This window comes from Trachinotus anak, unplaced genomic scaffold (genome assembly GCF_046630095.1).
Source record: "Trachinotus anak isolate AG129_WGS33_773 ecotype Australia unplaced genomic scaffold, CSIRO_AGI_Tana_v1 ptg000004l, whole genome shotgun sequence".
Taxonomy (NCBI): domain Eukaryota; kingdom Metazoa; phylum Chordata; class Actinopteri; order Carangiformes; family Carangidae; genus Trachinotus; species Trachinotus anak.
Window position 1 is genome coordinate 19,442,737 of NW_027273855.1, and position 24,196 is coordinate 19,466,932.

At 41.0% G+C, this 24,196-nt stretch overlaps 1 protein-coding gene across 5 annotated transcripts in view; it reads right to left on the bottom strand.

Annotated features, from left to right (window-relative positions):
- The window catches only part of LOC139620821 (cadherin-4-like), a 399,662-nt gene that overhangs the window by 50,035 nt on the left and 325,431 nt on the right, over positions 1–24,196 (bottom strand). For all 5 annotated transcript variants that reach the window (XM_071476746.1, XM_071476743.1, XM_071476747.1 and 2 more), the window contains 2 exons: positions 22,890–23,116; positions 12,829–13,026 (listed from right to left, as the gene is read on the bottom strand). In XM_071476746.1, the coding sequence (XP_071332847.1) occupies positions 12,829–13,026; positions 22,890–23,099 (408 nt within the window). In that variant the 5' untranslated portion in view covers positions 23,100–23,116. The remainder of the gene's footprint in view (positions 1–12,828; positions 13,027–22,889; positions 23,117–24,196) is intronic.

The following is a 24,196-nucleotide window of genomic DNA, read 5'->3' on the forward strand; positions in this document are numbered from 1 at the left end:
CATTTTCCTGAAACACATGACATAAGACAGAAGATATATTGATTGTGGTTCAGATGTGGCTGACAGTGGTTTGAACATGGAAACAAACTGCCCTCATGTTAGTGTTTGTGCTGGAGACTGGTGCAAACATAAACCACATTAAAAACCTGTCTTTAAAATACTGTTCAAAACTATTTCCTGAAATCACTTTACACTTAGTTGAGCAAATCCTTCATTTTTAAACACATGAAGAAAGATGTTCCTTCAGCTTGAAAACAATTCTAGTTTCTAGATGAAGTCATTTTTACTGTAAGGGTTTGAAAATAAGAAAAAAGCAAAACAGAATAACAATGCAACAGATATACAGTATGATCACAAGTATTCAGCACTCATATAAATGCATGTGTATGAATATTGAAAACACAACAAAAATAATAAAAGACTATGTAGAAATGGAGCAAAACTGAAATCAGCTGCTTTGAGCTGATATTTCCAGAAAATGCTCAAAGTAAATCCGGCTTAGGCATATCACACACAAACAAAAAAAAGTGCACACACCAGCAGAGGCCTGTCACACGTGTGCCAATTAGGTGAGCTGTAGCATACTAGTGTCTCAGAGAATGACACTGGTTCAGCAAGCAGGAGGACAGTCGAAACAGTCTGTCACTTGCAGACAGCAAAGTCAGAGCAAACCCCTAAACAGCTGAAAGCCAGGCATTTCACAGCTTTAAAGCCCAACAAACAGGGATAACTACTCCAAACACAAATGCTGACAGGAACAAACACAGAGAGATTCCTTCAGCAGTACAGTAAAGGCAAACAGGCGGTCAAGAAATACAGGTGTTGGCCAACAGGTCACAAACAAACTGGTTAACTCTGAGGAGAGAAAAAGCCTCTATAAGAGAGAGGTTTTTAGGTGGCAGTGCATATCACATACACAGTCCATCTGTCAAATGCACTCTGGTGCAGGCACAAAGATGAAAAGACACCTTGTGTGTTTTGCTGTGAGTCAGCAAAGTGTCTGCATTAAGAGCTTTCCTGTGGTCTTTTTAAAAAAAACAGACTTGCTCAGGCTTTGATGTTGTGCATTGTATATCTTCAAAAGGTAGGGCAGGATTGATGTTGAGTATCTCAGTCTGAAGCTAGGGTTTTCAAAATGCACTTACTAACTTAAACATAAAACACAAACTGTAAAACATCTTGTGTTCATTAGCTGCATGGACAGATGTACCTGTGGCTCTGTGTTTAAGAATGAATCTTTGACTATGTCCACATTAAGCCGACTAAATCTGAAGGTGCTGTTTGAGAACAATGGGCATACACCACCATGTAAAATGTTTCGACAACTATTAGATGGATTGCAATTTAATTTTGTATAGACATTCATGTTCCCCTCAGGATGAATTGTAATCACTTCATCTATTGCCACCATCAGGTCAAAAGTTTAATCATTCCCATCCCAACATTCCATCAGCCTCATCTGTGCCGTTTGTTAGGGCTAATTACCAAGTGTTAGCACAGTAAAACTAAGGTGGTGAACATGGTAAACATTATACCTGCTAAACATCAGCATATTGGCATCATCATTGTGAACATGTTAGCATGCTGATGTTAGCATTTAGTTTAAGGCGCCACAGCAGATAAGTAGGCTCAAGGCCACTAACTTGGCTGTAGACTCTTAGTCTTGTTATTGCCGAAGCAATTGAAATGACCAGATCTCCTCTTCTCCCTCCTTTTTTTTTCTCTTCCTCCTCTTCTTTTAGTTTGCAAACAAAGTCATCCACACCTCTCTCCCAGCCAAGTTGCTCTGCTATGCCACAGACCTCAGTTGTGTCCTCTGCTGCTCTCGTCAGTCACCTCTCTTGTGTTTCAATATAACTAAACCCATGATTTATTTGTTTTGGTTTTTTTTTTTAGATACATTTTTTCTGATAAATTGAGCATAAATTATGACTTTATTGTTGCTCGTAAATGCTGTACTGTGACATAAATCAAAAGACTAAGATGGAAGGATGCCATTTTCAGATTTAATGAAGGGTAAGAGGAGCAAAAAGATGCCTTTACAGATTTATCCAGCTTAGTGGTCTGTGTGAGTGTGTGACAGAATAAAATGGAGAAATAGTGTGTTCTATGTGTTTTTCTGTCATTTGAATGATTGCTAGAAGTGATGCAGGGGAGATTATTAAAAGACCTTCCTCCACCTTATTAGTGAAAATAACATGGAGTAATGGAAGTTAAACAGTGAATGACTTTTCCAATTATTAGTGGCATGAAAGGAGTCTGGTCTTTAATAGTGCAGGCTTATGGCAAATTAGAGGTGCTATTCTCCCCAGAGGTAACAATGGAATGACTCGCCCTGCGCACTCCCTTCTTCCAGGCAGGGAGAATGAAAATAAGGCATCCATTGTTGTGGCAGACAAAGAGCGGTCGCACCCCTTAGCTTTGGCTTAGCAGGGTTAAAGTGTAAGGGCTGCAATCTCTCTCCCTCTCTCTCTGTCACTCTCTTTCATTAGGGGATTGATTAAATTGTGAAATCAGGAGTGCGATGGATGCATGAATGACTTCTCCAGTCACTCCCCTAGGCTTTGACAAGGACAATATCAAGGACCCCCTGTTATTCCCTTTTACTCCCTCGTCCCTTCATCCCCAGGAAACCCAATCTGGGTAATTAGAGTAAAGAGTGTTGGAGACATGTAGGGGAGAAAGAAGCAGAGAGAGAGAGAGAGAGAGAGAAAGGGTGACAGTGGCATGAAATCTGCTGCTATTGCAGTTTTCCCCAGCCATTTACCCCCCAAACACAACTCCATACATACACACACACTTTTGCGCTGTCCACCTTCTTCTCACTTTCTATATCCAGTGAAGATGAGAAATGCAGACTAGAGGGAAAATGGAAGGAGGAAAGGGTGAGGAGAGTGAGAGTAAGGGGGGGAAATGAAAGTGGCTTTGAATTGACTGCATCAGCAAAACTCTGTTGCAGAGTATGAGCCTTTTGGCTCGAACCTGGAAACAGGAAGTGTAGAGAAGTTGCCAGTAGTTGTTTGACTGGACATCCGTTTGGCAGGATGGATCAAGAGCATAATGTGAGAAAGGAGAAAGTGTTTCCCCCATGACCAGACATGTGACCTTTGTGGGATCCTATGCTGCTGAAATGTCTCACATTGTCTTATTAAATGTAGTCAGAGAAACATCCAGTGACACAGACACATCCAGTGGACACAGCTGAAGCGCTCTTTGGAAGGAAAAGCATGCAATACATTCCTCCCACCCTACAGGGACAAGCACTTCGGAGGTATCACGCGGTAAACAGATGTCTAAGGACCCAGATGTGAGTGCAAAGGCGAAGGAGGAAAGGTGTTGTTGGTAGAGGCGGGAGCAGTATGCACGTTTGATGTTGACTGGAAGCCTGACAAAATGGGCTGCTCCCTGCCAAGCCTGCCCCTGCCAAGCACAGGCAGAAACTGAAGAGGGGCTGGACCTTGCCATGCTGCTGCTGGGTGTTTTGAAAAGTTGCACACTCACATGTACATGCACACAAACAAAAAGACACACTTGTGCACGTGCACACACATACACACGTCCCAATGCAGCCTCTAAGTGTGTGTCAGAATGTTTCCCAGGATGTTCTGGCTCCCACTAACCAAGCGAGAGATTCAGCTTGGCAAAGTCCACCTCAGCAAGAGTCCAGCTGTCATCTTGACAAATGAACCTTGGAAGAGTGAGGAGGTGTGTGTGTGTGTGTGTGTGTGTATGTTTGTGCAGCCATGCATGTGTGTCTGTGGATTCACGCCTGTGTATTTTTGCTGGAGCATAAGCACATGTGTCATAAGGATGACACACAGATGGCTGGTGTACATGTGGTTTTTGCTTTTTCAGAGGCAGCTGACCTCTCATGTCTTGATTGATACAATCAGGAAATGGATCAGAACCAGCACTGGTCAGTTACTGTGAACCTCTTTCTGGTCCAGGAAGTCAACAGGAAAACACTGCTGAAAATCTGGAAATGCCCAAGCTGCCCTAGACACTTGACGCTGAGCCCTTTATACAATGACACTGACTTCATATACACCCAATACAAATCGCCTTATATAAAGAAGCATTTTGCACAGGCTCAGATGAGCTATAACTTTATCCCCTGTATGCCACGATGCCAGGTGCTGTGCAAAGAGCTATGCATCACTCTGGTTTTATGAACAATGTGGGATGTTAAAGCTTTTATAGAGCTTTGGGAGGAAATGTTCTTTTCTCCTGAAAATGAAGAGCAAATAAAAATGTGTAAAGCAGCATCAGGGAGTATTGGCCAGAAATACTCCTAAGTGAGTAGCACTGCGAAACCTGCAAAGTTAAAGGACAAGTTATAAAATACTGGCAACTTTTTATCTGGCACTAAACTGTTTACCTTAGGAGATGTTTCATCTTGAGATGCTGTAAAGCATTTCATTGTGCAGTGAGGAAATTTATTACACACATACATAGTTGTGATGTATGCTTGCTTGAACCAAATCTTCATGTGTGTCTGCCTATGCTCCTGCATGACTGTGGATATGTGTGTGGTTAAAAGGGGTTTACAACTACACAAAAACACAATCACCCTTTGACAGTATCCATTATACTTGCATGAAAAATTCTGACTGAGACCTTTCATTGTAAATGACAAAGTAAATAGGATCAGATTATTCTGGTGCAGGCCTCAATTTTGATCTCCCTCACATTTTACCTCCAGGACAGAAAGATCCAAAGAGGAGGAAATGGAAAAATACAAGCACATTAAGTGAGATTAGAATTTTACATCACATGACTTGCATTAAAAAGTGCTTTATTTCAATTCAATCTCATGCCTGAGGACTTTTCCCCTCGCAATTACTCTTTTCTTCCATTTCCTCTAAATGCTGTTGCTTTGTGTTGAATCGCATTGTATTTTATCAGGCCTGTGTCTCAGGCAAACATGCAAAGCAGAGGTGGTTGGAAAGGATTATCTGATGGGACAACTGCAATGTCTGTGTGTCTGACTGCTAACCTGTCTGTCAAACTGTCCTTTCTAATTCACCGACCTTGTCTCATTTTCCCGACAATCACTGCCACCCACAGCCCCCCACTTCATCACAGGTCCCCACCTCCCTGAGTCCCCTTCCGAATATCTTTCTTCCAATTTCACTGCATATTATTTTTTCATGTCTTCAGAGGAATAGATTCTTGGCTCTCCTTCATCCTACTGATCCACAGGGTCGCTGAGGCCAACCTCCAGGGGACCAGACAGAGGCTGTTTGTTAAGCTGTTATTTATCTCCTTCATAAAGTCCTCCTCATCTCCTATTAAAGAGCCCAGAACTGTTGCCCTTGACTCACACATAACTCTTGTGTCTTTTGGTGAGATGATTTACTGTTTAATTTAACACCAACTGAACCCAGGAGGGAGCCTGCCTGGTGTTGCCTGATGTCATATCAGAGAGGAATGTGTTGGAAGGGGGGGATTTGTGAACATGTGTGTATCTCTATGTGTATGTGTGTCTGTGCTGTCTGCACGTGTATGAGTGAGTGGGTGGCTGATGCAGAGATTTTTGCTGTTTGTTTTGTTACTGTAACGCCTTAGTAGTAGCAGCTCTGGGCCTGGCTGTGCACAACAAGGCACTGCTGGAAATTTTTTTCTCTTGAAAAATAAACCGTAGTTGAGTATGCCTGATGAACATGTTTACCAGGACTTCACGCTGCTAATTTCAAAATAATGAGATATTAAATAGTGAAAATTACATTTTAGTCTCACTCTCCTGAACACAGGAGGAAACAAAGGCCAAACACTGTTGACAAATACATGAATGCAGTAACAATTTATTTTTCTAACCAATACCAGGAGATTAGGAGACTCCATTTCCTGGGGCTGATAAATGTAATTATATTGATCTCACTAATTTCATTAGAGGAAAGGAAATGCAGTTCATAAAGTATTTGTTATATGCCAAGACAAGACTGTTGTAAAGACTGAGGGTGGTGGCTCTTAGGAAAATAGTGGCTCGTTGAGGCGAAGCAAGAACCAGGACTAAGCATACAGAAATGGGACTGTCGCATAAATAAAGCTATTCCCTTCCTAATTCATGAATGCCCTCGGTCACCTCCTTGCGTGAGATATTAATGCACCCTCAGATGCTCATCTCTACTCTTAAATACCTGAGTCTCACACTATTCAGAACATGGTCAAATTGCTTTTATGGTCAAATGTTTCATTAATGATCTGACCTGTCAAAAAAGGAGTGTGCATACTACTCCATCACAAAGACTCCATTAACACGAGTAACAATATAAAGCACTCTCAATTTCCACTGGTGTTTTACTCATGTCATCATGACTCAGGACTGGTGACCCAGCTTTGTCCCAGCTGTCACCTTTTTAAGAAATAAATGAATTGTCATTATATCGGAATAGTTCTATTTTACGCTAGCATTTGCCAAGGTTGATGTACTTGTGCCACAAACAAAAAAATTAATATTGGAGATAAATGTGTTATTTTGACTCTAGACAACCTCTGAATTCTCAATATTTACACCAAAGTTCATGACAATGAAGCCAGTATTCATAGATGTATTTAGTGTTGTGATTTATCCTCCGGGAATCCATGATTGACTGCACAAGATTTCATGGCAATGCAACCAGTAGTTGAGATATTTCACTGAAAATCAAAAATGTAAACCTGCTGGTGGTGCTGTAAGAAAAGTTTGTATAAAAGTTCAGGGCAATCCATTCAATAGTTGCTGAGATATTTCTGTTTGGAATAAAGTAGCAGAATGACTGACGCCATAGCACAGACATTGATGGGTTCTTGCTGCTAGCAGCATCAATAAATATCAGTATATTTAGCCAACTGATTTTCAATGTCTCCTGGAATAAAATTCAAAGCTTGGGTTTAGAAGGAAATACCTTGTGTGAATTCTTCAAGGGGTGAAGCCACACAAAAAGCCAGGAGTTTAAACAGCCAAGATGTTTTACTGAGTCAAAACAAAGAGCAAATGAAGTGCTGACACGACTATTTGTGCTCTTCCCCCAGAGTGGACCAACTTCCCTCCATCCTTTTTCCTCCCTCTTCATACTTTACAGGAGGTCAACCCATTTCTGAAAGAAGATTATTGTTTCTTTTATTTACTTTCCTGGTCTGATAGAGTTTATCATATGTATGTGTGTGTGTGTGTGTGTGTGTGTGTGTGTGTGTGTGTGTGTGTGTGTGTGTGTGTGTGTGTGTGTGTGTGTGTGTGTGTGTGTGTGTTGTATGGCTGCCAAGAAAGGACTTAAGCAGTGTACAAGAACACTGCAAGATTACAAAGCAAAACACAGTCCTGAATAGAATACGCCTGAACACATAAACAGCAGTGCACATCCTGAACAGTCCATGTGTTTGATAGACTTAGTGTAGCCACACATGTGAGTGTTTTCACAGCCTGAATTTATTTAGCTCAGAGTTCTGTGCAGTTCAACATTCTTAAAACGTTCCATATGGGCAACAATGTGGATTCCCAGTGACCGAGCTGTGGATCTGTGATCCTTAAATACTCACATCCTTTCCTTTCACCATCCTGCGGTTTTTTTGGTGGACTGTGTTAAAAAAAAAACAAAAAAAAACCCAAGATGGAGTCCTGTTTTACTAGCTTAGCTTTTTCTTGTCTTTGTTCAGGGATAAAGCAGAAATGTGACCAAACAAAACCCCAAACAATGAGCATATACAAAGGCAACAACGCGGCACATGCGCTTTACTGATCCTTTGTTTGTCGGCGGTGTAATTTCTGTCTGTGCATGTGTATGTTTGTTTGTGTTTGAATGTGTGTGTTTGTCTCAGCAGGAGGGGGTGGAAAAGGATGAAGGGGGGAGACTGGAGCAGTGCAGTGCTGGTGTTGGCCGGGTGGTGGGGTGGCAGATGCCAGAAGGCTTCATTAGACTCGAGGGAAGAGGCTGTGAACAGCAGTTCTCCGGGAAGTCTATCAGACCTAAACACAAACACAGACATGTCTCTAATCCTGGTCTAGCCCTACATTCCCTCTCTCGCTCCTTCCCTTTCTGTCTGTTGCCTTCTCTTGTTCTCAATCATACCCCCCCCACCCCGCCTTTGTCCCCACCTCAAATTCTCCAATTCAATCAGCTCCAGCTCACTTGTACAGTCGCTTTTTGTTCCTCCTTTTCTTTCAGATTCTTTTTTCTTTTTTTTTTGTCTGTTTCTGGTGTTTTTGTTGTTGCCGTGTCTGTCAGTGAAGCGGAGCAGTCATTAATCACTGGTAAACGTACGCAGAGGAGCAAGCAGACACCTCGGGGGGGGAGTTCTCTCATTCTGCTCGAAAAACGCTTTTCTCAACGTGCTTCATGGAGAAAGATGTAGAAACTGGAGCACAGGTGCTGCAGCGAGCACAACAAACATAACCAGATGCACTGCAACACACACCAAATCAGATACAACTGTCGGTCTTTTGTGCACTGTTTAACATGCTGGCTCTAAAGCTAAAATACCTTCAACACATTACTGATACAAATTACTCGTCAATAAAAGTGCAGGATATCATATAAAACTCTTTCCCTTCATATCAGTCAATAAAGGGCTTTAGACAAGTACCAATTTATTTGGCTTATTGCTCTCACTGCTGCTGTTTCTCTCTATTGTATTCCTGTCAATATAATGTCATATGATTATTGAGGGATGCAGCCGCACTTTATCGGAAAATCTGGCTTCTCTGTCTCAAGGACAGCCCGCAGACAAAAAAAACTTTCTTGCAAAGAAATATTATCCAATAAAACAACCGTTTAGCTGAAGTTGCAGGGATTTTTACATCCCTTATTCCAGCTCTCATAATAAATGTCTTCTCACTCAAAATAATATCTCTGTTAGACAAACACTGAAATATCACCCACAGCGGAGGAGGTTTAAGGGGTGAGTCAGGTTTTAGAAGAGAGAGGCTGTGATGTTGATAAGACAGAGGACAAGGACAAAAATGATGTAACGAGTAAACAATTAGAAGGAAGGTCATCATGAGAAAAGGATGCAAAGGGGCTAATATTGTGAAAAATGGAGATGTCTAGATGCACGTCAACCGTTCCCTTGTGAAGGAAGAGCTAACTACACCAAGTCTACCATTTCATGCATGTTAGTCTTATAATTGACAGATTGGGAAATACACTTATTCACTTTCTTGTCGAGCATTAGATAAAGATCAATACTTTCTACACATCTGTCCATTAATTACCGAGCTACAGCCAGGAGATAACTAGCTTAGCTTAGTGTAAAGACTATAAACAGGGAATCCGCTTTGCTCTGTCCAAAGGCAGCAAAATCTGCCTGTTAAAACCTCTAAAGCTCACTACTTTATCATGTTATTAAACAAACAAGATATAATGTGTTAATTAGTGAGCCTCGGAGGAGCTTGTAGACATATTTTCTTAGCAATTACTTCCCCTGTTTTCAATCTTTGTGCTAAGCTAGGCTAGTTGACATGGGCTGCAGCCTTTGATAAGCAAGTGAATATGCCTATTTCCAAAAATGTCAAGCTATTCCTTTAAATGTTACTAATTCTTACCAATTTATAGTATGTTAACTGTGCAAATAGTTAGACACAGTATATAAAAGCAATGATACCATCACCTCGCCTCCACCAAAAAACCTGACAGGCCACAACCACATCTTTCTCTCCTGCTGTGTTATTTTCTAAGTCAGGAAACAGTATGAGGAAAAGGTCATTTTACTGGACAAACATGTATTCATACCCAGCGTTACTCCTTGGCTAAATTGTTGTTTCATCAGGGTTTTGTTCATTTTTCTGCTGACGGTTGTTCTAATAGGGGGTTAAGGGAGTTGAGTGGTGGAGGGGGATGGTTATGTTGAGTCTTTATTTACCTGAGCAAAAGAAATCGATGCGTCTCAGCCGTAGGAGAAGTGTGTGGATCAATGGAAGGTTTCAAAAAGCCGCTGTGAAAAATCAATGTCCCTTACATGCTATTGATGGCTGTTTGGCTGCAGAAGTAAGAGAATGACAAAGAACACCTGTTTATTGTGAAAAATTACTCCCCCCGCTCTTTGTTTTAGTCTTTCTGGATCTATTCCTCCCTTTGTTTTCTCTATAACAGCCTCGTGCTTCTGTTTCCTTGCCATTGCTGTCTTTGCTAGACTTTGCTAGCATTTTCACTCTAGGTTATGCACCACAGATTCCCATTTGTTGTAAAGGAGCACAGTAGTGCTGAAACCGGTGTTGCTAATACCAACAACTCTGTTACACTAAAAGTTAAAAAGGCCTAATATTAAGGTTGAGAGCTGCACTGTGCACACTACACCTTGATGTACAGTCAAAAAGTCTGAAGTGCTGAAGCAATTATTTCAGTGCTCCTATTAATAAAAAGCAGTCAATAACATCTCACTGAGCTCTGACACTGTCTTAGCTTCAGAGAGTGATGGGAGTACAGTTCTGCCAAGACTTTACCGGAGCAGTCAGCGTTTCCCTCGAGCCATGTCAGGCTGCGAGTTCAGAGGCCAGTCAGTAGGGCCTCTGTCCTGACACCTGCCCAATCCTGTGCTGGCCTGATCAAAGTGACAGTGCTGCAGACCTGCGGAGATGCAGGTGAGGGCTGCTGTCACCCCACCTGTCCAACTGATGGCAACTTGGTCAGGGCAGGGAGAAAAGCAGTGGGATGGCGGTGAAGGCCGCTGCTTGCATGTCACTCATTGCTGCGCTGGATGACAGAATAGCCCATTAGGAAAGGGACTGACTTCACAGGCCATTAGGGGAGGCATCACACAGCCACGGCACACAGAGCACTGAACAATGGCACAGTTGGAGAAAGGTAGGAGACAGACAGAGAGACAGAAACACTGTGAGCTCTGTTTTGCAACATGTTTCCTATCAAAATTTAAACTGCGATATTAAATGTCAGAGATGAAAAAACATAATCCTCTGCCTTCAATGATGATATTAAAGTATAAAATATGATTCACAAAAACAGATGCACAAGCCTCAATTTTCACAACAAGACAAAAAAGTTTGTAAAAGTGGGTGGACTAAACACATAAACAATGAGTATCTCAAAATCATCCACATGCCATTCACCCCCCAGGAGCTGTCTCCTTGTTAAAATCTCTAGTTCTCAGTATGGCCCTGCCTGCCCTCCAGTCATCATTAAAAGAGAAAGACGGGAACCTGAGAGCCCAACAGAGGCATCAACACGCATCACTTCTCCTCCGCTCTGAACGCTCCACTCAACAATCCACCAGCCCCTGACGGACCTATTTACTGCACAAAGTGGACTGTGTTTGGCTGCACACTATACTTCCAAATGTTCCTTTGATACTTTCTCCCTCCGCCCTATCCCCTCTGTCTCTCTCTGGTTCTGACCAGCTCATGAAAACAGCAAAACTGTCTGGCCAGTTTACGGCTGGTTGTAGCACTTCTGAAGGGCTCAGAGGGTTTAGAGGAGAGTGCCACACTGTGCCAGGCTGATGGTACACACTCCAGTTGTAGACGCACTCCAGCTCCAAAACAAAGACTTACACACTCCCCTCTCTTTGACTTGCTGTTTTTGTTTCACTAAAAATGGAAAATAAAAAAAAAGTTTCCTTCAAGCAGCTCCCCAGGCTTTTCCCTGGGGATTGGATGAAACCCAGCTGAAAAACAAAGAACAGAAATAAGAGGAAAAAAACGCTTCTTTTGCACAATTTAAGACCCAAAAGAGATAAACTGTGAGAGTTTTGTAAACAACGAGGAAAAGCTGATGGCTAGATATTCCAGATAAAGAGAGAAGGAAAGTGGGAGCAGGGAATGAAGCATCGGTCTCCTGAAATAATGTTTTTTGATGAATTACAGTGTGCAACACAAGCTTAGAGTCTACAGCTTTGGTATGAGAGAGACAAACTGCGCATTCTGTTATGACAGAAATCCTGAATTTTAAGCAATGTGCAACTAAAGCATGCTGCACAACAGTACATTTCCACAAACCTTTATCCATTCATGTTGTTTTTTTTTTTTTTTTTTTTTAATTCCGACTTCTAACCTTCACCGTGTTATGTTTATATTTTGTACTTATCAAAATTAGCAGTTTTGCAGAAAATAAATTTGCTGTGATGAGTCAGTTGTTGTTGCCACATTCCAATTTAAATGATGCTAAATACTAAATGAGAACAGGTTTATTGAATAAGGATTAGGTACCAGTGGCTGAGATGTTACTACTTGTAAATTCCTCAATCACACATGCAGGGTGAGGCTAAAGTCAGGTCATTTGTCATGTTGTTATCTTTGATTTATATAAGTTTTAAACCAACATTTCCTTACTGGGCCACAGGGAATGAGCCACTGTCCCACTTCTTTGAACCTGAGAATAGCAGTTTTTCATACTTTCTCCTATATTTCACAGGAGCCCCAGAGTTATGGCTTCAGTAAAGATTCTGTGACAAACTGTATTGTTATAAAGCAGCTATAAAAATAGTGTATTGAACTTTGGGCAACCTTTCTGAAATGGCTCGATAAAGGAAGGAAAGTATGCATAAAAGAGCAGAAATAATCATCTGCTTCACTGTGAACCCAATGGACCTCACACTGTGGGAGAGTTTAGCTGCTTAGCTGTGGTGAAGCCTGGTCTATGTCAGAAGGGAAAACTTCTCAGAGCCAATCAGGGCTGTTTAAATACCTTAAGATTTTGTGGCTATAATTACATGAGGATAACACAACATAATCATCTGCGAGGATGTGGAGAACAAACCAGTTATGCTAATGTATTTCTGTTCTTTATCATCGTCCATCACATATCCCCCAATCAGTGTTAGCCGTGAAGTACCCTCAAGAAATCCCAGCTGTAAATTTAGAACAAATCAGTGATGCAGCCCATCAAATCTTTCACTTACGCTGACGAGCATCTGAGGGAACGGTCCTCGAGAATTTTCTGCCACGTTGATTGGTGGGATCACCCAGTCCCTCTTCTGCCTCCGTAGACCCTTGGAGCTGTTCAGGCCAGACCCTGAGAACATGATGACAGGAGGTGGTGCTTGGAACGCGTCCTTCTTCTCTTTTCTCTCGACGACTTTACCCTCTTCCTTTGTGACCTTTAAGACAATACAAGACTTTGTTTAGGAGGCTGGATGTGCTGTTACAGTAACTGATGTGATACCCAAGTCTCTTCAGTCTAGAAAGTAGAAATTCACAGGATGGAAAAATAACATTCCAGGTTAAACTGACAAATCTAAGATCATTATTGAATAAGCATTAAGGTTCTTTCAGACACTTAGTGGTTAGCGCTATGTAAGCCACCTGGCAATGTGAAGTGGTCTGTATATTTAATGGCAGGCAGCAGAGCACAACACCACTGCTATGGCTGCTGGCTATGATCTGACTAACAACCTGAACCGTAAAGCTGACACTGTAAGCAGGTTAAAGGAATATCATATAACATCGGATAGTCAAACTTTAAAGTTAATGTTGCTCTAAGACTGTTTTTGATATGTTTGCTCATTGCTGGTGAGGAGGTGCATCATTCAGGGATCTCAGATACCAGTAAAATTGGCTCCTGTATTGTTTTCCACCATGCGGTTTCCATGGTTGCAATGGCCAATGTTAAAACTTCAGTGATCATCAACTCAGGCGGCAGCGGCAAATACAAATACTGGTGGCACTGTCCCCTTGCTGTCTGAAAGTATCACTCTGAATACAAGCAGATGTGTTAACAATAACTGTAGTGAGGAGTCTGTGTACGGCTGTGCAGCCTTCCTCCTCTCATCATTGTGGTACTGCATGTGCAATACACATACATGTATTTGTTTCTGTAACCTACAGTATTTCTGTCATCCCCATAGCCAAAGAGAATGCATGATGTTTCTATGGAAACAAAGTGCACAATGCACATCCTGTGCTTTGAATGTGAAAGACCTAATGGACCCACTCAAACACAAATTCACTTGTTCATTTCTTCACTCAGACTATTACTCACTTGCTGACTGATGGACTCACTCGTTCACTTACAGTTTGCCTTTCAGCCTTTAGGAAGCTTGGCAACCAGAGCGAGGATGACACATGTCCTTGCTCTAATACTTGTAAACTTTTACATAGTCTTTAGAATACACAAAAAAGTATGAACATATTTTACATTAAGTTTTAGAAATAATGTGTTGAGCCTTTGTGATGCTGTCAGGAAAACTCACTGGAATCATCAAATGGCTGAATTCTTTGGCAGACCAAATGCTAATTTAATGGGTCAAATGGGTCAAATTGGCAGATATACAGCTGATTTTTTTCAGTAACTCATCATTTTCTTAAGATACTGCATTGCACTACATGTTGATATCTATTTTTTTTCCTCTCTCATAAAGTTTGGTAATAAACTCCTCATAAATCCCTGTTTGAAATAGTAACACACACACACACACACACACACACACACACACACACACACACACACACACACACAAACACACACTCAGACACAGGCATAGGAGATTACACAGGAGCTACATAAATGAATGATAATTGGCCAAGAGCTTTGCAAAGTCATATAATCAATGCTTTAATTATTTTACCATATTACGTGCCCATACTACTTGGCAACAAGGAAATAATTAAAGTGAGTAAATATAAACTGAATACAACCTACAAGTTTCCATGTTCTCATCAAAAAAACAAAAATTCTTTCCTATTTTGCCACTTTGTCTCATATGTGGTTGAGAAGTAGTTAACTGTGATATTTCCAAAACCATTTGAAATAAACTTAAAGTGTGTGTGTGTGTGTGTGTGTGTGTGTGTGTGTGTGTGTGTGTGTGTGTGTGTGCGCGCGCGCGCGCGTGTGTGTGGTAAGTACATATGCACTAGAATCCTCAGTTCAGTTATTTGCAACCATTCTGTAACTTATACTGGTTTCAAACAAAACAATATGGAACAGGAAAAAAATTGCTTCATGGCAGCATTAGAGCACAACCACAGTTCTTAAAAGCACACAATGTACTGTCTGCAGTGTGCCAAATTAGCAATAAGCACAATGTGTAAATGTTGTTCTTAATTTGTTCATTTGTGCCCTCATGCATCAGACCTGAGCAGGACAGAGCTGCAAAGTCTGAGCACACAGTCTATGAATTCTTTGTATGTATGTATGTATGTGTGCATAATATGAAAGACATCATAAACCTCAGACTTTGTCATTTACACCGGGTATAAAAATCCTATTAAGAGAGAGCATGTCTGAGGTTCAATTTACAGCCTCTTTCAGTAGACAGTGACAGCTGAATCACAGACACGCACTTCAATCATACAGTATTCTCCCATCACACACTCCCTGCAGGCAGAGAGAAATGACCACCACAAACCTGTCTTTTTGAAAGATGCTCGAATAAGGCATTTGAAAGGAGTCCATTTTCAATCTCCTCATGAACATTAACTCATCCATGAGTCACGAGAGCTACATCAAATGCTGAAACTATCAAGCATATCACCTGACTAACATAATGCACTCACATGAAAATATTGCAAAAGGCATGAAGGTGAACTTCACAGAATCTGCTTCATTACAGATGCTTCCAGGGTGGAAAGAACCAAACAAAAGTCATTGAATATACAGTGAGAGAGCTTTAATTGCGTTGCCCAGGGCTAGTTCATGCAACTGAGTGGAGATAATCAGATATGTGGCATCCTACATTTAAGTGCATTACACATATTTACACTTCTGTGTCAAGGTTATATAGGGTCCAACATCTCAAAGCTCGCCTCTTAACTACCATGTTTAATGTCCCAGGGGCTACAGTAGATGTGCTGTATAAAGTGATATACAAGTTATATTCTACTGATATTCAGGAGACTTGTTCTACAGTAAGTTTACCAACAATTCGGGGTTACAAGCCATCAAAAACATGTCAAGAATTCAGTCACGAGCATCATTGCTGAAGTTATGCATCAGTTGCAATCTCTGTCTCAATCACATTCCCCTGAGCCATCCCTTGCTCCTATGCTCTCCCCTGCTCTTCTCTTCTCTTCCAGTGTTATTGTTTTTCTCAGTCTCTCCTCGTCAGTGGGTCCTGACGGCTTGTCTCAATAACAGTGAGTCCTCATGCACTGGGCTGTTCTAGGCTGATGGTGCACCAGCAGGTAAAACAGCAGCGCAGAAGTTCACCTCACAGACACTCCCCAGGCCCCCAGCACATTTCCAGCTCGTGTCTTTGTCATGCCTGCCTCTGGGGCAGAAATGCAGAAACATTTCCGTCCATTCATTCAACCTTTATTTATACAGGGTGATCTATTGATAGCAGTTCACTCTCTCATTTAGACAAACATTAAAATGTAAGAAACAGCAAATACAATAGGGAATGGGTTAAAAGGATCATCAAACCAGCAATAAAATTTCACCACAGCAATATTAAATTAAGGCCTAGTCAACCTCAAACACTGCCACAGTTTACTCCATCAGAGTGGACGAAACATTTAAAGGCCTTTTTACACAGCACTGCTGAGCTTGAGAACGGCCAGAATGAGACTCTCCTGAGATCTAGTAAAGCAGTGTTTTTTTTTTTACCATTCTGTAGAGGATATGCAAGATGGTTCCTAGAGGGCTTTATAAATACAGCATATACTTCATAACATATAATATTCTGTAGATACACTAATATGGCAGTAGATTTACTGCTGTTAATACATATTTGCATCAGTAACAGTGGAAATAGTCATCTGTACAAGCACCTACAGTAGATGGGTACATGCAGGTTAACAGTGGTGGAATGCAACAAAATATATCTAGAACTGTACTTAAGTACTATTTTGAGCTGCTTTTATTTACTTTAGTCTTTCAATTATATTCTTCCAGGTGGAAATATTATTCTTTGTCACTTTTACTCCACCATATTTATTTGAGGACTATAGTTACTAGTTCACTTAACTTTTTTTTCAGGTCATAAAATATGATGCACTGGTATAAACTGACGTGCCCAACAGAATGAAGTAATTAAAAACAGCTTGACCTTACACAGTAATTAAAAGGCACCTGCATTCAAAATCTTACTTACAATGTAGTACTTTTACAGCGTGGTATTACTTCTTTTACTTAAGTAAATACCTCAATCACTACAGGTAAAAAAATGTGTGTAACAGGTAAATATCAGTTGGGAATGGATATAAATGAATTAGATGATAGACAAAGGAGAAAAAAAACAAAACAGGGATAAGAAAATATGTCTGTTGTTTATGTGTTTTTATTTTTACCTTTACCAGAAAAATAGCAATTAAGCAAAATGGTGAGTGCTGTTTTTGCTTTTGTTGCTATTAAACATCTGTCCCACCTTTGGTTGTTGGCAAAGGGGGTGTCTATCCTATATACTTGATTATGTGACTGGCTGTGGGTCTTACATCAATGGGTGGACCAGACTTGATTTATAGTTACATGTGACTATGAGTAAGGTGTTGGCCCCACTATGAAAAACTACACATTTCTGCAGTTTTTAATCAAATACTGAATGAAAGTAGCACTCAGACTGAAGAATGTAGTATCCCTGATGTAACTGTGCATCTTAACAATAGTGTGTTACACAAAGAGAATGAGTGACAATGCAAGATAGGGTGTGAGGGTAAAAAAAACGCAATTGGACAATTGGAATTGGAAACCACTCACCAGAGATGATAGAGAAAACTGTTTACTTTCATTACCGTAAAGAAAACAGTGCAAGCAGAGAGTGGAGAATATATGTGCATGCTCTATGTCTGTATGTGTGTATGTGTTTGTGTGAGTATGTGTGTGTGTGTGTGTGAGTGGGTGGGTGTTCGCACAAAAAAAATCTGGGCTTGTGAATTCGGGAGCATAAGAAAAAGAGGTTCAATCACCATACATTTACATATAAAGAGGGTAGTGTTTTTAATACTTCTTCCAATTTTTCATTTTACATTACTTCTGTGCGATATGTAGCCATACAGTTCCTCCCCAGCAGTTGACATTTGAGAATAAAAATAAAATACAACACAGAGCTAGGCAACAGTGTTGGAAGACGGCAATGGCTTCTGGCACATATTGAAAGTTGAGGGTTCTGTACTATGCAGTCTATAAAAAGTGTTTTCTCTTTGTCTCTCCCTGTTTGTTCTTGCATGGTCAAGGTCCCTCAGAGGGTTGGCTTGTATCTGCCAGCGGAAGCAATGCTTTCAAGGCTGACTTCATTAGATGGACGCCCAGGAGAAAAGCTTTTAAGGCTGCTTTAAAGGAAATGTGTCAAGCAACCTGGCATATGGTATGTATAGTGTTTGTGTGTGCATGTGTGTGTGGGTGGATTGGGGTGTGGGATGTGGAGGGGTATGGGCTAAGGTGTCATGTTCAGTTTCATCAACCAAGCGCTACATTTCAAACATCATGTACTGTGCAGTCCAGGGCACTTTCAGTAACAGACCAGAAATCAGAAGAGGTGGTTACACTTACAGGCAAAGGTATGTGCAATAGCAGAAGAGAATTTTTTGCTGCCTGTGGCAGCAGAAACAAGCTGTAAACACTGACATTTTACCACCTTTGAAGTTGATATGAACAAACAGTTATGTAATTATAAATTTAGCAGACATGGTGCAAGCTGAGTAACCCTTTGGTGCTGTGTTAAGTCCAGTATTCAAACAATCTCCCCACATCTTTAGTCAACTTCTATTTCAAGAATGAACTTTCAGTCACAACTTTTAAGCTACAATAAAGTGGATAAGATTCTAATCAGACAGGATGCAGCTTTGCTGAGAGAGGAGTCTTTTTCCAGTTATTTTCTGTAGGCAGTGCATGCATTTTGCACGCTGCTCATGCATTCTTGGTGCCCCACGTTTCACTCAACTAAGAGGAGAAAAGCACCCAACCTGATTTGTGATTTTTTTTCTCACTGTCCAATCAGATGAAATGAGTCTTCTGTAGTGCTTATGCCGAGCAGCTCATCAGGACCACGGACCCCTGAGGTTAATGGTCATTTTTGTGATGCTAGCCCCAATGATTGACAGCATATTCTAAAACTGTCCCTAACTCCTCCTAAAATACACAACAAAATAAACTTCACAACAAAATCATAGTTAGGCTAAGGACAGGTGATTTGGTGGTTGCCTAGCAACATTTTAAAAAATGCACCGCACTGCTCTAATTTTTAAATTGTAGGCTTCAACTAAAAGGCGTGCGCTGTGCTTCACATGTCTGTCTGATCGGGGCTTTAAAGTGCACAGAAAAATAAAAACTTGAACTACAATTCTACAACAACTGGGCGTGCTCCATCTGCTGATCATATGATACGATCAAAACCTTCAGAGCAGCTACACATGACATTTGCTGTAGCATTGTTTTGTCAACTGCTGTTAACAATGTCAAGAATGAACTTTCATTCAATGACACAAAAAGTTATTCAACCAAAAAGATCAAGTTCATGATAAACTTACTTTACCAAACTTTTAGTAAAATTCAAGAAAAGGTGGATTATGGATTACTATTATTATTATTATTATTATTATAATTATTATTATTATTATTATTATTATTATTATTATTATTATTATGGAGCTATATCCAGCTAAAATACAACATGCTTAAATTATTTTCCCAATTACTAGTAGAGGGAAAGCAGCACATCCTCCTTTGACCACTTGGGGATCTATAATCCCTGAAATAGAGGAAAGTTTAGACTCATGAGCCTGAGCAGCTTGTTCTCATGCTCATGGCCCAAAAAGCACCAGCACTCTGTCCTTCTCCTCTTGTACTGTGTTTCTATGTCTGTACAACAGACAGTCTAACATCCAAACACACATGTTGCCATACTGCATGTTCATTGTACTGTGTGACAAGGTCACTGAAATGTGCACATGATCTTTTGCATCCAGTCCATATTCAGGAGACCAACCTCTGCCAAGCACAACATGCCTGTGTGCACAAACAGGGGTTGTCAGCAGAGCGGGAGGAGACAGATGTGAGCTGGGTCTGGACAAATGTATTCTTTTTCTTCAGAGACAGGGAGGCTCGGTGGGGTTGACTGCAGGGGATGGCTGCCCCACATCCCACCAGTGCAGTGAGGGGAGGTAGAGGTGGAGTGAGACATGTTTGGGATGAGGAGAGGGGTTGTCAGAAGCAGATGTGCCTCCCCTGCCTAAATAAGTCATGCTCCAGATCCTTTTATCTACACATGCTAACAGGTACTAGTGAGTTCCCCGAGGAGAAATGTAGAGAGAAAAGGATGAAGGAAAAAAAAACAGAGAAAAAGACACAGAGAGTTGGAGAATGAGCTGTGCCCATCACTGCTGCAAAAGGCTTAAGTGGGCTTTTCTCTTGCCATGGTGTAAGTCTGATCAAACCCTGCAGCTCCAATTCGCTCTTTTTTTATTCACACTCACACAGAAAGAGAGAAAGTATAGGCAGGTGATGAAATTGATTATAAAACAGGTTAAGTAGAAATGTCTGTGCACTTATTCAAACTATTATAAAAGATGGAGGATGAGGAGCACAAGCTAACCAGAGTCAGATATTAGAATTTTTAATGACAGGTTCACAGATTCCAGAGATTTAAAGATTGTGTTATTTTCCATAATCCCACACAAAGAGGGCACACACTTTTTTTGACACGCAACCCTGCACACATTAAACCGATGGGCTCCAAACATAAGACACTTTATGCCCTCAACAAAGACACAACCACACATAGACCATAAACAAAAATGAAAATTTTACGCAAAATTAGCATAATTCACACTTGATCCAACATAATCTCTCACCAAAAGACAAATAACATTCTCCAACACACACCAGACACACACGCTTAAGCACACTAACACTATGTGAACAGGAGTCACTGAGTGTGAAATGGATGCAGCCCCCCAGCCCTGGTGCCATCAGCCTTAGCCAGCTGGCGGTGGTCCCAGTTCTTCCCCTCCATGCCACTGCTTCCCCAAAACCCTGCACGCTTTGATATCAGCCAGCCCCTGGCTACCCAGACATCTGGAAGTTATTATTCAACAGAGCACGCCACAAAGCGCCATTTCCATAATGAAACATCACATTTTGTTTCGGCGCCCTGCTTTCTGCCGCTGCACTCCCTGCATACATGTTTGTTCCAGTGTGTAGCGTGTTCCTGACCTCTGCTCCTGTCTAGCTCTCTCATTGTTTGCCTGTCTGTTCATGGCTCCCCAGGATCTCCGGATTAGTTGACTCACAGGAAAATCAAGTAGAAGAGTCAGCCATTTGACCCTTAACACACTGTAGTTTAATACTGAAGTTCATACCATACTAACCAGTGAATCATTTGAAGCAACCTGAAATACAGGTGTGAGAATGAAGGCCAAGCTATTCAGAGGCAGAGCAACATACTCCTCCTTACACCCACTCCCACTAATAGATCCTTTGTTGGCCGATGTCCCACTCCACATCTCTATTTGTCTCTCTGATTCTATGACTGAGTTTGTGCCATCTTGTCTGTTTTCTGGCCATATGCACCACAAAGAAAATTAAGATGAAAACTAGTAGTAGTCTTAAGCAAAAGCCATCAAAAAGCTTAATACTCAACAGACTAACGCCAAAAAAAGGTTGGTCTTCAGTCCTTCAAACAGCAGCTTACTGGCATCACAACAGTTTTGTATTCATTTTATTTTCAGATTTTGCTTGCACATAAATCTTAGGTTCACAGATTATTGTGGGTTATGAATAACTCAGGACTAACAAGTTGATAGCAGGGAAGATCAAAATGACTTCTGAAGTACATCTTAAAGCCTGTCAAGACTTCTCTGTTTATATATTCACCTGCAACAGTGACTGGCTTAGCATTCTGGACTAGTGTGGGAGGCAGCCTCCCATCACCATGAACTGGAATAAGTAGGTAAAGCAAATTCAGGTAATTAAGGATTAATTAAGTTCCAGAATTTACATCTTAAATCTCTGCCATGACTTGGTTGTGGAAAAACTGACATTAAATTTAGAGATACAATAACTAGTAACATTTAGCCAAAGCAAGCTGTAAACACACCACTTTCACTTTTTAAGTTTGCATTACAGTCTTGGTGCCAAACAGCTGCCTATTTGCACATCGAGCAGACACAGAGCACAGAGCAACATCAGCATACTTCTGGAGTCATGTTTTGCCCTGTGAAATTTAAGTTCAATATTCATTATTCTTTTAGCTTTTTTGGTGTGCACCAACTCCTGATGGAAATATCTGGCTCTTTATCGGCTAAATACTCCACCATGTTCAACTACTGGCTATAAACATTGTCATAAATGTACTGATAAGTGCTTTAAGCATTAATATTTAAAGTGTGAGTTTTAAGTTGCTACAAAATTGTATTGGGTTTCAATGACCAAGAAGTGACAGCTGGTTCCTACCAAAAACAAATTTACCTAACAAGACTTAGTGGATCGTTGTCAGCCATTATGTCTCATAAGTGACACGTCTGTCTCAGCTGGATTTGATCTTGTATGGAACTTACTGGCCCATGTCCTGTATGAGGTGTCAAAAACTGCACTGTGTTAGTGAACATGATCCCTAATCATATGTGCTGTCATTACCTAATCTGATTAACACCAATTCAGCCTATCAGAACTGGCCTTGCATGGTTCTGTCGTCATGGGGACGGTTAAGCTCTGGCTGCTAAGTCCTCGTCTGACCACTGACAGCTTTTACATAGATGAGGGAGAGTCAAGGACCCCTGGGGTATCTGAGGCACAGGATGTTTTCCAATAACAGCTTATGGCTGAGGGGAACCGTACTCTCCCCCTGTGGCAATGTGATTCTATCACTTTTAACTATGTGCTACTGCTACTTCTTTCTGCTCTCGCTCCCTCTTGCTCTCTCATGCTCTCTCTCTAAAACCCCAAGGAGTTTTGACCTGATTTGTGGCTGTTACTATCACCAGACCACTGGAGAAAATGTGATAGGAAGAAGAAACTCTGGGATGATAATTGGAATTTGAAGCATGATATCTGTGTGTCTGTGCTCACGCTCAAAAGTATATAACTCACCTCATATTTATTTGGTTGATGTGATGGTGGGTCAATCAGTGACAACTGGACCACAGTCTCCCAGACATGTGTGTGTGGACCACTTGCTGTCAGTTTAAACTGGACTGGTTCATCAAGGCTGGCTCCCTCTCCTTGGGCAAAGATGGACCCATCTGTCTGCATGCTGAAGATGGGGTCACTGCTCTGGAAAACCACCGCTTCGTTCCCCATGCAGTCGTCAAACTTCACTGTAGACAAGGAGAAACAGGAAGATTTCAATATACTATTCATTAAAGTAGCTGATTTCAACGATAATTACGTATCATTGCATCTGGTATGACATTGGTGCATTTCAGCATCAGTCTCCATTAATTATGGGTCAAAACATCACAAGGACAAGACTGTTCAGGATTGTTCTGTACGGTTGCATGTGAAAAAAAAATGCCAAATGATGGTGTGGTGTGCATTTATTTTGGAGGGGTGAGACATATTGTTCTTCATAGAGAAAGGAGTTGAATTTATTTATAGGCAATTAACTACTAGAATCTCACACACACACACACACACACACACACACACACACACACTTAGCAAACAAACTTTTAAAGAAATTCAAAGTACAGACGGGAACCTAAATGATAAATCTTAGGAGTAATCTGCAGACATTAAAATTGTCAGCCTCTTTTGCAAATGCAGTATATTTATATCCATAAATGTTTAAGCTGTACTGTTCTATCTTGAAGTATTGATTTTTTGTTGTGGCATTTAATGGTACTATGCTTTTTTTCCTGAGTGACAAATACTGTGCTTTTAGCTTTTAATGTGAAGGCCAAATAGCTGTATTTCTGATCTTTCTTCAGTTATCTCTGGCAGGTGGACACAGCTCTCAGCCATGAAGTCATCTGCCTTCACAGTGATTGCCACACAGGTCATCCCATCCTCTTCTTTCTACACTTTTGTGTTTGCACTGAGATGAGATATGAAGACTTATAAGAACAACCACAAACACTCTATGCAGTACTTAACATATCACTTCACCATATCACTGTGAAATATGTTTTAGAGGAATGACTTAAGGAGGATTTGAATGGCCTCTTCCCTCCAAAGATGCCAGGTTCATTGCAAGTTTTGCCCAATTTTCTTCAAATTACAAACTTACACTGAGTTCAGAGTACTTCAGTGGCCTCCCCAGTCACTAGATGTGAATCCAATACAACACCTTTGGGATATGATAGAATGGGAGGTTGGCAGCATGAATGTACAGCTGACAAATCTGCAGACATTATGTGATGCCAACATCATGGACTAGAATCTCAAAGGAATGTTTC